At 50.5% G+C, this 16,177-nt stretch overlaps 4 protein-coding genes across 4 annotated transcripts; 2 read left to right on the plus strand and 2 right to left on the minus strand.

Moving 5' to 3' along the window:
* Positions 1 to 241: 241 nt before the first annotated feature.
* B0J16DRAFT_144704 (ABC-2 type transporter-domain-containing protein) lies at positions 242 to 5,443 on the plus strand. The gene is made up of 3 exons (XM_046121944.1): positions 242 to 1,094; positions 1,239 to 2,278; positions 2,329 to 5,443. The coding sequence occupies exons 1-3, from the start codon at positions 413 to 415 to the stop codon at positions 5,149 to 5,151; spliced, it is 4,545 nt and encodes a 1,514-aa protein (XP_045983564.1). The 5' UTR covers positions 242 to 412; the 3' UTR covers positions 5,152 to 5,443.
* Positions 5,413 to 7,157, minus strand: B0J16DRAFT_144708 (S-adenosyl-L-methionine-dependent methyltransferase). The gene is made up of 4 exons (XM_046121945.1): positions 6,756 to 7,157; positions 6,532 to 6,704; positions 6,267 to 6,477; positions 5,413 to 6,216 (listed from the first exon to the last, which is right to left on the minus strand). Exons 1-4 carry the CDS (start codon positions 7,028 to 7,030, stop codon positions 5,736 to 5,738), a joined length of 1,140 nt encoding a protein of 379 aa, XP_045983565.1. The 5' UTR covers positions 7,031 to 7,157; the 3' UTR covers positions 5,413 to 5,735.
* A 2,675-nt stretch (positions 7,158 to 9,832) lies between these two features.
* Positions 9,833 to 11,314, minus strand: B0J16DRAFT_356083 (uncharacterized protein; the record flags this gene model as incomplete). Its single annotated transcript, XM_046129451.1, has 1 exon — positions 9,833 to 11,314. One exon carries the CDS (start codon positions 11,312 to 11,314, stop codon positions 9,833 to 9,835), a length of 1,482 nt encoding a protein of 493 aa, XP_045983566.1.
* Positions 11,315 to 14,310: 2,996 nt separating this feature from the next.
* Positions 14,311 to 16,038, plus strand: B0J16DRAFT_415241 (uncharacterized protein). The gene is made up of 2 exons (XM_046133504.1): positions 14,311 to 15,320; positions 15,367 to 16,038. Exons 1-2 carry the CDS (start codon positions 14,549 to 14,551, stop codon positions 15,786 to 15,788), a joined length of 1,194 nt encoding a protein of 397 aa, XP_045983567.1. The 5' UTR covers positions 14,311 to 14,548; the 3' UTR covers positions 15,789 to 16,038.
* Positions 16,039 to 16,177: the final 139 nt, after the last annotated feature.

Consider the following 16,177-nt stretch of genomic DNA (forward strand, 5'->3'; position numbering starts at 1 on the left):
TTAGAGAAGCCCGGGGCTACATTGTGGATGACGAACCGAGACCTCATTCATTTTTACATATTCTCCTGACCTCCCTCCTCGTTTCGCCTCTGATTCCTTTTCTTGTTCTTGTACACGTCTGTCTCATAGGATCTTCCAGTCCTTCGATCGGCTGTCCTTTCACTGTCGATCCTTAGAAACACTTTTAATACCCTTCTCTTGTTTCTTCTTTTTGTTTACATTGGTTTTTGTCTATAATCCCACCTTGACAACCAATTTAACTCACTCTACTCGAATAACAAACCGACTCAACTCTAAATTCATTTTCGCTATCGTATACGGAAACAGCGCGGCAACAGCTGGGTAGTCACCACCCAAACCGCGAGACTCAATTGCGAGATCTCTTTAGTAGAACCTGCCGTCACAACTCACAATGTCGGCTCTCTACGGGATCAACGCTAACAACGACGCCACTGCTGCAAGGCAGGGTGCTCCTGGTGCTGGTTCAGTTGGCCATCCCGTGCCCTATGCCGATCAGCACGAGCACGACGATGAAGCGATTAACGAGAAGCCCTCCTCATCACCTGCCGACACTCTCGGCAAGGGCGACGACGAGGATGATTCCGAGATGGAGCGACGAACTTCTATCGTCCAGGCCCTTGCGCGCTCTTATTCGCATGCCTCTGGCACTCACCCCAGCGGACAGAACCCTTTCCAGGCCGGCGAGGATTCACCTCTCAACCCCAACTCTCCCAACTTTAACGCTCGCGAATGGGCCAAGTCTGTCGTCGAGCTAGTGCGACAAGATGGTGCCGGTTTCCGATCTGCTGGTGTTTGCTACCAGAACCTCAACGTCTACGGTTACGGTGGCGCCAGCGATTACCAGGCTGATGTTGGTAACGTGTGGTTGGCTCTTGACGATGTTGTCGGCCGAGTTACTGGCAGAAGCCGACAGCGCATCGATATCCTGCGCAACTTCGACGGTGTCGTGCACGCTGGTGAGATGCTTGTCGTTCTTGGACCTCCCGGTGCTGGTTGCTCCACCACGCTCAAGACGATCGCCGGTGAGCTCAACGGTATCTACGTTGACGATGGCTCTTACTTCAACTACCAGGGTAAGTGAAGTTGCGAAAAGGGGTGTTTTGGTTTCACGAAACTCGATCGTGGTTGTTGAGCAACGCGAGCTTGTTTCGCGTGGAACACGCCTTTTCGGTATCTACATGCGCCTTGGAATCAGTATCACTAACATTGCGTCACAGGTATGAGCGCTAAGGAGATGCACTCTCATCACCGTGGTGAGGCCATTTACACTGCCGAAATCGATGTCCATTTCCCTATGTTGTCCGTTGGCGACACCCTCACCTTCGCCGCCCGCGCCCGACAGCCCCGCCAGCTTCCCCAAGGCTTGAACAGGAACGATTTCGCCGACCACCTCCGAGATGTCGTTATGGCCATGTTTGGTATTTCTCACACCGTCAACACTCGCGTTGGTAACGAATACATTCGTGGTGTTTCTGGTGGTGAGCGCAAGCGTGTCACCATTTCTGAGGCTGCCCTCTCCGGAGCTCCTCTGCAGTGCTGGGATAACTCTACTCGAGGTCTCGACTCTGCCAACGCCATCGAATTCTGCAAAACCCTTCGTCTCCAGACCGAGCTTTTCAACAACACCGCCGTTGTCTCCATCTACCAGTCTCCTCAGAGCGCTTACGACCTTTTCGACAAGGCCACCGTTCTCTACGAGGGTCGCCAGATCTTCTTTGGCCGCGCCGACGCTGCCAAGCAATACTTTGTCAACCTCGGTTTTGAGTGCCCTGCTCGCCAGACCACTCCTGATTTCCTAACCTCCATGACTGCTCCTAGTGAGCGAATCGTGCGAGAGGGATTCAAGGGCAAGGTTCCCCGAACCCCCGATGAGTTTGCTACTGCCTGGAAGAACAGCGCCGAGTACAAGGCTCTTCAGGTTGAGATTGAGGAGTACAAGGTTGCTCACCCCATCAACGGTCCTGATGCCGAGGCTTTCCGTGCTTCCAAGCAGGCTCAGCAGGCCAAGCGTCAGCGAGCCAAGTCTCCCTACACTCTCTCCTACATGCAGCAGATTCAGCTTTGTCTGTGGCGTGGATGGCTTCGTCTCAAGGGTGATCCTGGTATCACCGTTGGCTCTCTTATTGGTAACTTCGTCATGGCTCTTATTATCGGTTCCGTCTTCTACAACCTCGATGAGACTTCAAGCAGTTTCTTCCAGCGTGGTGCTCTCCTCTTCTTTGCTGTTTTGATGAACGCTTTCGCTAGTGCTCTCGAGGTAAGTTTCAGTGCTTCTCATTTCGTGTGCGCAATACTAACTGTGACCAGATTTTGGCCCTGTATGCACAACGTCCAATCGTGGAAAAACATAGTCGTTACGCCCTTTATCATCCGTCCGCCGAAGCCATCGCCTCGATGCTTTGTGACTTACCGTATAAAGTCGCAAATACCATCGTCTTCAACCTTACGCTTTATTTCATGACCAACCTGAAACGAGAACCCGGAGCCTTCTTCTTCTTCATGCTGATGTCGTTCGTTGTCGTCTTGGTCATGTCTATGATCTTCCGTACTATCGCCTCCGCTACTCGAAGTCTTTTCCAGGCTCTTGTTCCCGCCGCTATTCTGATTTTGGATCTCGTTATCTTCACAGGTTTCGTTATTCCTAAGCGTTATATGCTTGGTTGGTGCAAGTGGCTGTACTGGATTGACCCTATTGCCTACGCTTTCGAGGCCGTAGTTGTCAACGAGTTCCACAACCGAGATTATGAGTGCAACCAGTTCATCCCATCTCCCGCAGTTCAGGGATACGCCGACGTACCCCAGGACAGCCGTGTCTGCAGCGCTGTCGGTGCTGAACCTGGAAGATCGGCTGTCAATGGTGACCGCTACGCTGAGCTGCAATTCGGCTACAAGTGGGAGAACCGCTGGCGCAACTTCGGAATCGTCATTGCCTGGATTGTCCTCTTCACCATCACCTACATGACCGCCGCCGAACTTGTCTCTGAGAAGAAGTCCAAGGGTGAGGTTCTGGTCTACCGACGTGGTCACAAGCCTGCTGCCGTTGCCAACGCTGAGAAGAAGCACTCCGATCCCGAGGCCGCCATGGCTCACATTGGTCCTATGGTTACTGCCGAGCGCACCCGCAGCCGAGCCAGCGGAACCAAGCAGGCTGGTGGTATGCTCCAGGAGCAGACTTCGGTTTTCCAGTGGCATGATGTCTGTTATGAGGTCAAGATCAAGGATGAGACTCGCCAAATCTTGAACAACGTTGATGGTTGGGTTAAGCCCGGTACTCTCACTGCTCTTATGGGTGTTTCTGGTGCTGGTAAAACCACTCTTCTGGATTGTTTGGCCGACCGTACTTCTATGGGTGTTATCACAGGCGAGATGTTGGTTGACGGTAACCCTCGAGACATGTCCTTCCAGCGCAAGACCGGTTATGTTCAGCAGCAGGATCTTCACCTTCAGACTTCGACCGTCCGAGAGGCCCTCAACTTCAGTGCTCTTCTACGCCAGCCCGCTCACGTTCCCAAGCAAGAGAAGCTCGACTATGTCGACCAGGTCATCAAGCTGCTCGATATGGAAGAATATGCCGATGCCGTCGTTGGTGTTCCCGGTGAGGGTCTCAACGTTGAGCAACGTAAGCGTCTTACTATCGGTGTCGAACTTGCTGCCAAGCCTCCTCTGCTGCTTTTCGTCGATGAGCCTACCTCTGGTCTCGACTCTCAGACCTCTTGGGCTATTCTGGACCTTCTTGAGAAGTTGACCAACGCCGGCCAAGCCATTCTTTGCACAATTCACCAGCCTTCTGCCATGTTGTTCCAGCGCTTCGATCGACTTCTCTTCCTTGCCAAGGGTGGTAAGACTGTCTACTTCGGTGATATCGGCGAGAACTCCCACACCATGATCAGCTACTTCGAACGTATGAGCGGAAAGACCTGCCCTCCCGAAGCCAACCCTGCCGAATGGATGTTGGAAGTTATTGGCGCTGCTCCCGGATCTCACACCGACCTTGACTGGTTCCAGACCTGGCGCGACAGCCCCGAATACCAGGAAGTCCAAACTGAACTCGAGCGTATCAAGCAGGAGAAGCAGGGCATTACTGACACCGATGTCGACGATGGTAGCTACCGCGAGTTCGCTGCTCCCTTTGGCGTTCAACTCAAGGAAGTCCTCTACCGTGTGTTCCAGCAGTACTGGCGTACTCCTGTTTACATCTACTCTAAGGCTGCCCTTTGCTCTCTCGTCGCTCTCTTCATCGGTTTCGTCTTCTTCAAGGCTCCCAACACTATCCAGGGTCTCCAGAACCAGATGTTTGCCATCTTCAACTTGCTCACTATTTTCGGTCAATTGGTACAACAGTCTATGCCGCAGTTCGTTATTCAGCGTTCTTTGTATGAAGTCCGTGAACGGCCCTCCAAGGTCTACTCATGGAAGATCTTTATGCTTGCGCAACTTATTGTCGAACTTCCCTGGAACAGTTTAATGGCCGTCATTATGTACTTTGGATGGTACTATCCCGTCGGTCTTTACAACAACGCCTCTGCCGCTGGCCAAACCACCGAGCGTGGTGCTCTCATGTTCCTGTTGCTGTTGGCTTTCCTCCTCTTTACCGCTACATTCTCGACCATGATCATTGCTGGATTTGAGACAGCTGAAGGTGGTGCCAACGTTGCCAACTTGCTATTCATGCTTTGTCTTATTTTCTGTGGTGTCCTTGCTACCAAGGACACTCTTCCCGGCTTCTGGATCTTCATGTACTACGTATCGCCGTTTACGTACATAGTAGGAGGCATGTTAGCAACTGGTGTCGCCAACACAGACGTCACCTGTGCCAGCAACGAACTCGTTCCTCTCAACCCACCCAACGGCTCGACCTGTGTCGAGTACATGGGTGACTACATCCAGATGATGGGCGGCTACCTCGTCGATGAAGATGCCACCTCAAACTGCCAGTACTGCAGTATCGCCAAGACAAACACCTACCTCGCAGGTGTCAACATTGACTACGCCGACCGCTGGCGCAACTTTGGTCTCATCTGGGTCTACATCATCTTCAACATGGCCGCCGCGCTCTTCATCTACTGGCTTGCTCGCATGCCCAAGAAGACCTTCAAGAAGGCCAAGAAGGAGAAGGCTCAAAAGGCCTAAAGGAAAAAAAGAAAAGAAAAAACAAACGTCTTGTGCTGTGTATGAGATGAGAAAAATGATTGGAATTTTTTAGAGGCGAGGCTTTGTTTTCTTGATGTGATGAAGAAGCCTTTTTTATCATAGACGGCATGTTTGCCCATGTACATACGACCTTTTTACTACTAGACACTGTAATATGATGGACAGAACAGATAGTTACGGGATACCCATACACCCCTTTCAATGAACAGAATTTCTTGTTAAACTTGGACTTTATGCTTGTGACCCGCTTGTGTTGATGTTTCAACAGGTACTTCAGTAGGATCGGCCCTGAGTACAGATGATGGGGCGGGTCTCGGAGGTATTAAAGCAAGTTGTCTCAGATATCCCATGCAGTCAAAGTAGAACGTATTCAATTGCCGCGGCTATCACCAACTGCCCAGGTATTGTAATGAAATAAAACTAACGAAATTTACCACCAAATTGCGCCATCCAGGTGATATAGTATGCAACCATTATACGCCAATCCATGCTCCAGTTTTGCTTATGCTCATTTGTTTTATAATGTTATTTGTCGTTAAATCGTTATTATCGTTGTGTTTGTCTCATTCTTGCGCTGCGTTGAGTGGTTTCCGAGCGTGTATGTTGTAATAAGGAAAGTAAGTGTGATACTTTGGCAATCCATTAACCTCCTCCATCAACGCCTTGCGCACCTCAACGAGAAACATCTCAATCTGGATCAACGTCCAACCGAGACCATCGCGGAATGGTCGTCGAGATAGACCGACGAGTCCCCACATTACAGCGTCGCGCATGACATGGCCGCACTCTTGTAGACGTTGTTTCTTGGCCCATGGTCCGACAGGACATTTGTAGCTCTTGGTCGTGATGTTTTCGAAACCGGCTTGGGATAGCTCGCTGTGGACGTAGTTGATGCCGTGAATGTCGGTGCCGAGGGCTGCCATGCCTTCTTTCAGATAATTGCAGAAGTCGCGCCATGCGTAGGGTCCGTCGCATGATGTGTCATCGCAAGCTGCTGTGTAAAGAAATTCCTGTACTTCCACGTAGCCTCCAGGTTTTGTATGTCTGCTCTATGTTAATTACTGTATCAACAAGAGCGCAATTGGTTCACGTACTTCCAGATGCGATCCCAGAGCTCTTCTCGGTTTTTGATTGAATGGAGTGTATGGCGAATGTGGATGTAATCGAAGTGGTCCTCCGAGTATGTCCAGCCGGCTTCATGCTCGATGTCGTCGACGAAGAAGAGAGCGTTTTCGGGGACCCAGTCGGGCTGTATGGGCGAAAGGTCCATGCCGTGGAATTGTGAGTTTGGGTAGTTATCGGCGACTGTGCGATGTCAGTTTAGATGTCTCAATTGACATTGTCTCGGGAGAGCCATACGATCGATGCACCATTTTCCAATACCGGTGCCAAGATCAAGGACCTCAGCGCCTTTTTCTAATATAGGTCCGATCGGCGCAAAGAATAATTTGTCCTCACATAGATACACTGTCAAGTTGTGCTTGAGCTCTTCACGATCCTGTTCGGCTTCGTCGTTGGGGAAAAGGTATTTCCTAGGCAAGCATTAGCCAATTATTCCAACCCGCCAGTAAAGTCATATTCACCCGCTCTTATATGAATGATAACGCAATCCTCCCTCGACGATATGTTCTCGTATACTATCGGTCAAGCTGCGAGTCTCGTCAAGGTCATCAGCCGCGTACTCGCCGCGCTCAATGCTCTGTATGACAGCGGCTTCGTGAGTGGAACCGACAGTGAGCGGAGAGACGACAGAGGATGCCGGCGAAGGAGGAACCATTTGGCGACGTGTATCGGTCGCGCAGTCTTTCCGGGAAGATTCGTTTGATGGGCGGTTAAGCGAATTCGGCGGCGAGTTCATTGTGGTAGGGAGAGGCGCATACTGCGGTTGATGTGGTTTCGATCCGTGTTGGAAACCGAGGTTTAAAAGGAACAGAACAGAGTTTTGAAGAAGGTTCAAGATCCGAACGGGAACCACGGAGATATGCGCTAGACTGGCCAGGTACAGTCTACAGTCCACAGTGTCGATGCGCTAGTTGATCAATGCTTTGTGGTGTAGCGCAAGAACTGATCTGAGCACCTATAAAATAATAATTGAGGCGAATATTTCAGGTGATGGTGCCGGCCGGGAAGAATGGGGTGAGGTTGAAAGAAGAGGAAACTAGGTTAAATGAAAGGGTCCAGGTAGTCTACAGTTTAAAAAACGAGAAGACGGTAAAGACCCAGCAGAAAGTAGAGTACAACTAGGTTAAATTAGGAATTCCCACGGAACTACGATGGCTTCTTAGTACATAATGGGAATAGAAGCTATCAAGGAAAAAGAGGAGAAATATGCAGGAGGATTATCACTAAGCTTTAGGTTCCAGTATTAAACCATGATACCTAGTAGCTGCTATTATCATATGTACTTTGTCTTGACTCGTGGAACCTCGGCTTACGGACTGTAATATCCGGTATACTATGACTATCACTATGATATATGATGTTGAAGCAGTCAATGACATATACCGACACTCTGGAAAAATGTCAGATTGTGGCTGACCCTGCCGTGCCCCAGATGACGAGACGAGACGAGGCCCGAAGAGGGGGGCAGACGACCCAGACTGTTGGTACTGCACGCGTTGCATTTCATTGCCGCAGCAAGGTCAAGGTCAAGGATGTCACGACCAACCAACAGAACTACCTTTGAGCGGTCACACTTTTTTCTGTAGGTCCACTACAGTTACATTGTGTGCCTAATACGGAGAGTGGGATCCTACTCGTCAAGAGCCGATGAAGCTATCTAGAGTTTAAGAACACGATGGAACAATCCAATTCAACGGCTTGTCAGTAAAATAGGCTAAAAACTACTGATAGTAAACCGCTCGTATCCTAAACTCATTCAGGTAAAGTATCAGCTTGGGCATGCCCGCTTCCTCGGGCTTGGGTCTTTATCCCACCTTGATGCAGGGCATCTCGCACCATCCCGCAGTAAATAAAACCTCCAATCATGTACAGTCTACAATTTTTGTGTGTGGAACGTTACTTTTTCTTCTAGAAGGGTAGAACCTATCAGCGGCTCTACTTTCTCCCATGTATCCGGAGCTGGACCGAAGCGGTGGACTTGTTTACGATGCTTGTTCTTTCAACAAATGGGGTCTACATAATCTTATAAACCTTGGTCATTAACAACGCATGGTTCTTATACGGGAGGTATGGATGGCCTCATTCCTGCAACTGCAGCCCTTGGCGTTCCCTTCTATCGGTACGACAAGAACCGTTACGTAGTTGCGGTCTGAGAGTGACCATCACACACCTCTTACAGCTAGGACAAGGTCTATGCACACTCGGCCGACTCGACGTTTAAGAATTTTAAATCTGAGATCTGACATGACAGATTCCGAACAACCCTGCCGTTGCGACCTCGGTCAGTATCATGCCCCTCTGGGTCTCTCAGACGAGTAGCACTTGGACCATTGCATTGGACCCTGAATTGAGATGTGGATGAAAAACTTCGTGATCCAGCAGGGGTATATAAAACCTTGCTTTGGGGGTTGAAGAATCTCGGTTCCAGATAGGAAGATGCAAGACATTATCACTGATACCGAGAGGTTGGTGCTTTGCATACTCTACCGAATGTGCGGTAACGTATTCCTGGTACTGAAGTAGTGTGTCTATCAGAAGAGACTCGCTTGACGGATGAGCCGTTATTGAAGAAATCTCGTTATTTCCTTGGCATTAGCACGGACTGGTTCTTGATCAGTGGTTCTTCGCAACCTTGTCCCAAAGCAAACCTTTCATCTCAACGACTCGGCCGATACAAAAGTTCTTGGCCCATAGAACCCAAACCCACGTCACTGTTGACCATATCCCTGGTTCGGCCGAACAGGATGAGCTTGATAGACAATCCTGCAGGCATATAAAATTGGAGAATTAGGATATCGTTTTCCGTGCTCGGGAATGCGTATCAGGAAGCCAGCCTAAACATTTGATGGGTTTCAGATAGCTATGCTGTGCTTCACAGGCCGAGTCTAGTCTAGTTGCAGTCACTAGATAGACTTCACCAAGCTGCTAAGTGTACTTAGGGTTATACCTAAGCTTGATTTGATGTAACATGCCAAGAGGTTCCCTTGCATACAGAAAGCTGCAAGGAAGATGGTAAGATTTAGTGTTAAGTGCTTCCTGAGACAGAGCTGCAAGTGAGCAATGCATCCAGAAAAGCAAAGTGGGTTATTGAGACAGTGAAGGTTGAACAGTGAGAATGAGGAGCAGACAAGTCACAATCACAATTTGAGGAGCAGAGAAGTAAGAGTAAAGGTCATAAGCCGTATTAAAGCCGAAATAGTACTAATTTCTAATCGCCAAAAAGTAACCACCATCGAAACTCGGGAACCAAAATACAAAGTCTAATCTATCAGAAACCGATATCCCAGACCATGATCTATAATACCCAAATTTGAAGCCGACTGGTGTAAGAATGAACCGAGAACGTTAAGCGTTACACATGTGCGTGTTTTGATTCTGCTGCCAGCGAAAGGCAAGCAGAAAAAGGCCGTGATGAGAATGCAAAACCGTGCCCCCGCAGAGGCAATGCCCGCCAAAAGTCTTCATCATGAGAAGAAAATACCCCACAAAGGAGGTTGAGTTTCAAGAATTGAAGATGATGATGTCAAAGGTGAACGCTTTACAGGAGGAAAGCGACACCAGCGACGGCAGCGGCAAGACCAGCGAAGGTCTTCTGGGCAGCGCCGGCAGTGACGACGGGGTGGTCCTCAGGAGCCTCAGGCTTGGCGTTGGAGCCAGTCTGAGCAGGAGGAGCAGGGTACTCGGGCTCCTTAGCAGGAGGAGCAGGGTGCTCAGGCTCCTTGACAGGAGGAGCGGGCTTGGAGGGGTGCTCAGGCTCCTTGGTAGGAGGGGTAGGGTGCTCAGGCTCCTTGACGGGAGGGGCGGGCTTGGAAGGGTGTTCAGGCTCCTTAGGGTGCTCAGGCTCCTTAGGGTGCTCAGGCTCCTTAGGGTGCTCAGGGTAGTAAGGGTGCTCAGGCTTCTTGACAGGAGGAGCGGGGTGGACGGGGTGCTCAGGCTCGGGGACGACAACAACTGGGGGCTTGCCGGGGGTGATCTGCTTGGGAGGGTGCACAGGCTCGGGGTGGACAGGAGGGTGGACGGGCTCGCACTCGCCGTGAGAGCACTTCTCGTAGGTGTAGCAGTCATCCTTGCAGTCATCGAAGTAGTATCGGTCCTCATCGACATCGCAGACGAACTTGCGAGCGTAGTCGACAGAGTAGTGCTGGTCACGCTGGCAGTCAGATCCGTAGCAGACGATGCGCTGGTTGCACTCCTCGTCCTTGTAGTCGGCGTAGTAGCAGTGTCCGTCGTTGCAGATCTTGAGCTTGTTCCAGGTGTCGTCGTAGCACTCCTCAGGGTGGCAGAAGCCATCGTTACAGACGACCTGCCACTTGGTGCAGCTGGGGCAGTGAGCCTGAGGAGCACAGTAGTTACCGTAGCAGATGATGATGACATCGGTGGGGATGACGGGGATGACCTGGGTGACAGTCTTGGTGGCAGTCTTGCCGTCATCGGTGACGGTGACGGTGGCAGTGGTGGTGCGGGCAGGGAGAGTCTCGGTGACGAAGTCGGTGTTGGTGATGGTCTCGGTGTCACCGGGGATCACACCGATAGCGACGTAGATGGAGAGGAGAACGTTGACGGAGACCTGTCGGCGCTGGAGACGATCGCCAGTGAGGCCACCACAGTTCTCGGAGTCGTCACCAGGGCAGACGATGTCACACTCGTCAGTGCCAACGGCAGAAGAGATGTCGAAGTCAAGCTCGCTACCACAGTAGCAGGTGTTGTCGTAAAGACCGAAGAAGTTGGAGCCCAAGCAAGCATCAGCACACTGCTCAGAGTCGTTCTCCTCGTTGGAGTAGGCCTGAGAGAAGCTGGGGAAACCGTTCTCGGAGGAGAAGCAGCCGAGGAAGTTGAAGCCATCGGGGTTTCCAATGCCACCGCCGGCAGCGCCAGTGGTGGTGGCAGTGGCGGTGTCAGTGGTGAGAGTGCCGGTCTCAGTCTGAGGCTCGGTGGTGGTGGTGTTGGCGAAGCGAGTGGTGTCGAACTGGGCGGCGACCACATTGCCCATGGCCAGGGCGAGGATCTCGGTGTAACGCATCTTGTTGATGATAGATTCTTATTATGAGCGAATGACTGTGGGGGTAACGACTGGAAACAGCTCTCGGAAGAGGAAGCGAAGGGATCGAGGATGTTTGAATTGCTTGATGATGAGAGGAAAGAAATTGATATTAGGTCGGAACCAAGCCCTCTCTTTATACAAGATTGGCTCCCATATTGAAGGCTGAGATTGTATGGTCTCCCTTTGGGAATCACAGACTAAGCCCGCGCCGATAGTCCCGCAGTGTGTTCTCGACGAATGCATCGAGCCCAACGCAGGCAAAGTCGAGTGTGCCGTGACTGTTGAGACATGGCGTTGTGGTCCAACAAGCAAAGAATGCAGTGCCCCTGACTTGACATGTCTCACTCCACGTTCGAGGGAGGTTGTTGGCATTGGCTCTGTGAGTGTGTTGCTGCTGAAAATCCCCGCCTTACGAGGAGCTGCATGCTGGCTCTCGGATACTAAGATTAAGCTGAATTCCAGATAAGCTTGATTTGACATAGTGTCGAGCTCACATGTTGATGGAGGAGATCCTTTACCGACAAGAGGGAGCCAAGAACTGTCCACTGAGACACTATCTCCGAGAACGAAAGGAGCCTGGTATCTTGGCAGATTCTTGTTGAGCATCCCTCAAAGGAGAGAAGACTCTAGCTTCATGCTTCGAATACCGAATTGAGCTTGAGATTCCTCAAGGTCTGTTCCTGTCTCTGAAAAGATAACGAGCGGTGTATCGGCATATCGACTTGATCGCCAAGAACAATCTCTCCGCATGCGCCGTTCCCATTCCTGGGTACGTCCAAACAAAAGACCGGCGTGTCAGGAACATTCTTCCAGAAGTTCCTTGTCCTGAGGTATGTGAAAGAGGGTTTAATCTCCAGCAGTCAAGACTGTACGTCATTGGTCACCAAGAATAGCAGACGATATCTTGGGATGTTTCGTGGCTTCGACGAAAGCATCACTGCCCCTGACTATACTCACTTGAGTATCACTAATTTCTGCGTTTTCAGCGGTTCTTGCAGGGGCGAAGATCGGCGATGGGCTGAAACCGTTGTGTTGGGTCCCCTCCCTTGGTCCAGAGGAAAACATTCTTTAGTTTAATCCGGGGATGCTTTCTTGCATAGAGCCATAGCGTTCGAGAGAGACGTGCTTATCGCATCACAGAGACAAGACAGAACAGCGCATACTCGAGGCGGGCAGCTGGGATGCGATCCACAAGAGGGAAATTGCGGTCATGGAGAGAGGTGAAAGGTTGGTCCTACGAAGGGAGAGCTGAAAGATGGATGCATGCATTGGATGGTATGAGATACTGAGACACTGAGGTTGATAGCTCTTGACCGTGTTATGCGGGCCGAAGGATTTTGCGGGGCCAATCCACTGGGCTTCAGCAGGGGCTTAATGTGGGTCTCACTGACAGCTGCAGGGTAATTTGAATGTCAACACCAAATGAAGTTCACGATGATAATTTGTGTATGGCAAGTTCTTCATGATTGTGAGTGCATATATCAATAGTGAGAGTAGAATGTCTCTGTTTTGCTATAATTCGAAGTGTGGAAGTTCTGTGGTGAAATGGTGGGTTGTACGGTATTCTTTGCTCAATCTCTACAATTCACCACTGGTATTCAAGTTCATCACTAACACACCATTTTTTGTTCACTATCAAACGACCCGTCTCGAAGATTCCTATTTGCGATCCGCATTCTTCTTGGCAATGTTGATTCAAAAATAGAGCATTGTCGTAAACTCCCTCGAACCCAAGGAAAAGCTTTGGCTTCAAAGCTTGTCAAAGCTTGACACATCTTGCATTTAGATCCAGATAACAAGGTCCATTGTCTGTGCTCACTCACGATAGCTCGATGAGCTAGCTCCAAAGTAGCCTTGGCAGCTATCACACCAACTATAGTATCCACTTAGCTTGTACTCCGGAGCTTTCAAGTCGATACCACTTGCAAAATAGTCCCCGACTCCCAAAGGGACCACAAACAATGACGCCAGGGTGAGGATGTTCCTGTAGCCCCCAATTCCTCCTTGAGGCTGTAACAATACTGCCGAGTCAATCACATCCTGTCGGGCCCAGAAGCTGCCGTGCCAAGCCGTTATTTGCAGTGCGTAGTACAAAGCCTCATGCAAGGCACAAAAGGGTCGGGACTACGCCGCTGTTGCACAAAAGGCATGTCTATCTCCACGATATGCTTCGTGTGCCTGACGATCCCTATACGTTGCCCCTGTGGCTGATCTCAACAGGATGGAATGCCGTTCTCGGACCCTACAATGAGCCTCCATCGTGAGAACAAAAGAAAAACGCCAACGGGTCACCAATCTCCTCTGCATCGCTTGTAATGCCACCACACAATCTCATTTGTCGCCTTATGCAAGCCTCTTACTCTGATGGCTTGTTAGTAAATTAGCTATGCCGCAGCTAAAACATGGCCTTATTTTGACCTCATGAAAAATGCCAAGACAAGTCAAGGGAGGCTTTCTTTATGTCTTATGGGGAGAGTGAGACCAAAATCTTCCTCCCTTGCTTTGGAGGGCCTCACTCTTTTCTTGTAGCTGATCTACAAGTCAAGGTCCATGCACGTGAATGAATGCTTGGAGTAAGACAGGAGACTTTGCCCTCGAATTCGTTGCTTGGGTGTTGCCGTTCCTGGGATTTGAAAAGGATTGTTGCCCCTGGTGGATTTGGATCATAACAACTCTTGTCAACACCAATAGTGGTAATGTAAGCATCATCAATTCGACCCTGAATGCGACCTTTGGAAATCACTCTGAGCTGGCCTCTTGACTTTTTTCTTCTCGACCAACAGAACATGGACCCTGAAAGATTTGAGTTGAAGCTTTGACAATCATGGCGGGACCCCTCATGATGGCTGTTCTACGGGTCGTCGGGAATATCTCCAGACTTCACCAATTGACCAATAGTGCTTAGCTAATCCAATTGCGATATCGAAACGACGATAACTCAGATCATGTTCACTGATAAGGCTCATGATGGATCATGACAATGGATAAAATTAAAGCCTGCCCCTCATTCTCAACAGCCGTGTTCAGCAGCCGAAGATCAACGGAGGGGGAGGGGTCGATGGGGTCTCTTCCTCTCCATCATTGGATAATTCATCGGACCCTTCACTTTCGGAGGAGAAACTCCCATGTCATCATGCCCATGACAAAAAGACTCAAAAAGAAGCGACGCAGCTGCCATGATGGCGCTCAATTGCTTCTCAAACTCTCGCAAAAATGTCCGTCTCAAAGCTCCCCTTCCACGCTGACCACATCGGCTCTCTGATCCGACCAGAGTCGCTATCGCGCACTCAACAGCAGGCCGATGCCGGCGAGGTTTCCTCTGACCAGCTCATCGCCACGCAAAAGGCTGCTATCGCCGATATCGTCAAGAAGCAGCAGGAGCATGGCGTTCGCGCTATTTCCTCCGGCGAGTTCGATCGCAAGTACTACTTCTCCGGCTTCTTTGAGCGTCTTGGTGGTTTCCGCGAGGTAGAGCCCGTTCCTTGGGACGTCGTGCGCCTTTCTGCGCCGCCTATCGCTGCGCTCAAGAAGGCCGGTAAGCAGTACCCCATGGCTGCTCTCTGCGAGGGCAAGATTGAGTACAAGCAGAGCCCTTACCTCGAGAACTGGAAGATGCTTCGCGAGTGTGTTCCTAAGGAGCAGTGGGCTGAGTGCAAGTTCACCATGCCTCCCCCTTGCTACTTCCACCTGCGACTCGCTTCTGGCAAGTGCTACAGCCCTGAGGCTTACTCCAACGACGAGGACTTCTTCGCGGACCTTGCCAAGGCTTACCGTCAGGAGTTCAAGACTCTGTACGATGAGGGTGTTCGCAACATCCAGATCGACGACCCTACTCTCGCCTACTTCTGCTCCGATGAGATGCTTCAGTCTCTGAGAGATGAGGGTGTTGACCCTGACAAGCTTTTCGACACATACCTGAAGGCTCACAACGACGCCATTGCCGACCGACCTGAGGGTCTCCACGTTGGTCTCCACGTCTGCAGAGGTATGTCCCCCAAGTCGCATCATTCATTCAATCACTAACCAGTCAGGCAACTTCTCCAAGTCCATGCACTTCAGCGAGGGTTCCTACGAAAAGATCGCCGAGAAGTTCTTCACAACACTCAACTACGACACCTTCTTCCTCGAGTACGACAACCCCCGTTCCGGCGGCTTCGAGCCCCTCCGCTTCCTCCCCAAGCACAAGAACGTCGTCCTCGGTGTCATCACCACCAAGGAGCCCGAGCTCGAGGACGCCCAGGTCATCAAGCACCGAGTCCTCGACGCCGCCAAGATCATCGCCGAAGGCCAAGGCCGCAGCCTTGAGGAGGCTCTCGAGAACGTCGGCATCAGCCCCCAGTGCGGCTTCGCTAGTGTCGCTGTTGGCGCTGAGGGTATGACTGAGGCAAAGATGTTTGACAAGCTCAAGCTTGTCAACGATGTTGCCAATGAGATCTGGCCTGGAAAGGCTTAGATGGATGAAAAAGTAAAAAAGTAAAACAAAAAGCGAAAAGTATATAGGTTTTGGGGCATTGGGTGTGTTGCATAGCGTGGTGTTGATGAGAACAAAAAGTTGAAGACAACCTTTGATGTCTTCGCTTTCATTCCTGCGCTGTTACCTCAAATCCTGATCAGAGTTCTCAACAACTTGTCCCATGGATCTGCAGCTCAACCGTAGGGTTATCTAAGTTTTAGGAAATATTTAATGAAGCAATTGTCATGTTACCTAATCTCATCTAAAGTGCCTATCCTAACCTTTTGTGAGACTTCCTAAAGCATAACGTCTTGGGCTGGCCACCAGTCGCAACATGGTACACATCGGCCCTGGTACTTCACTCACGACAGAAGACAGATAGATAGAGA

Source organism: Fusarium flagelliforme (assembly GCF_020744385.1).
Source record: "Fusarium flagelliforme strain FIESC 12 MPI-CAGE-AA-0113 chromosome Unknown B0J16scaffold_4, whole genome shotgun sequence".
Taxonomy (NCBI): Eukaryota; Fungi; Ascomycota; class Sordariomycetes; order Hypocreales; family Nectriaceae; genus Fusarium; species Fusarium flagelliforme.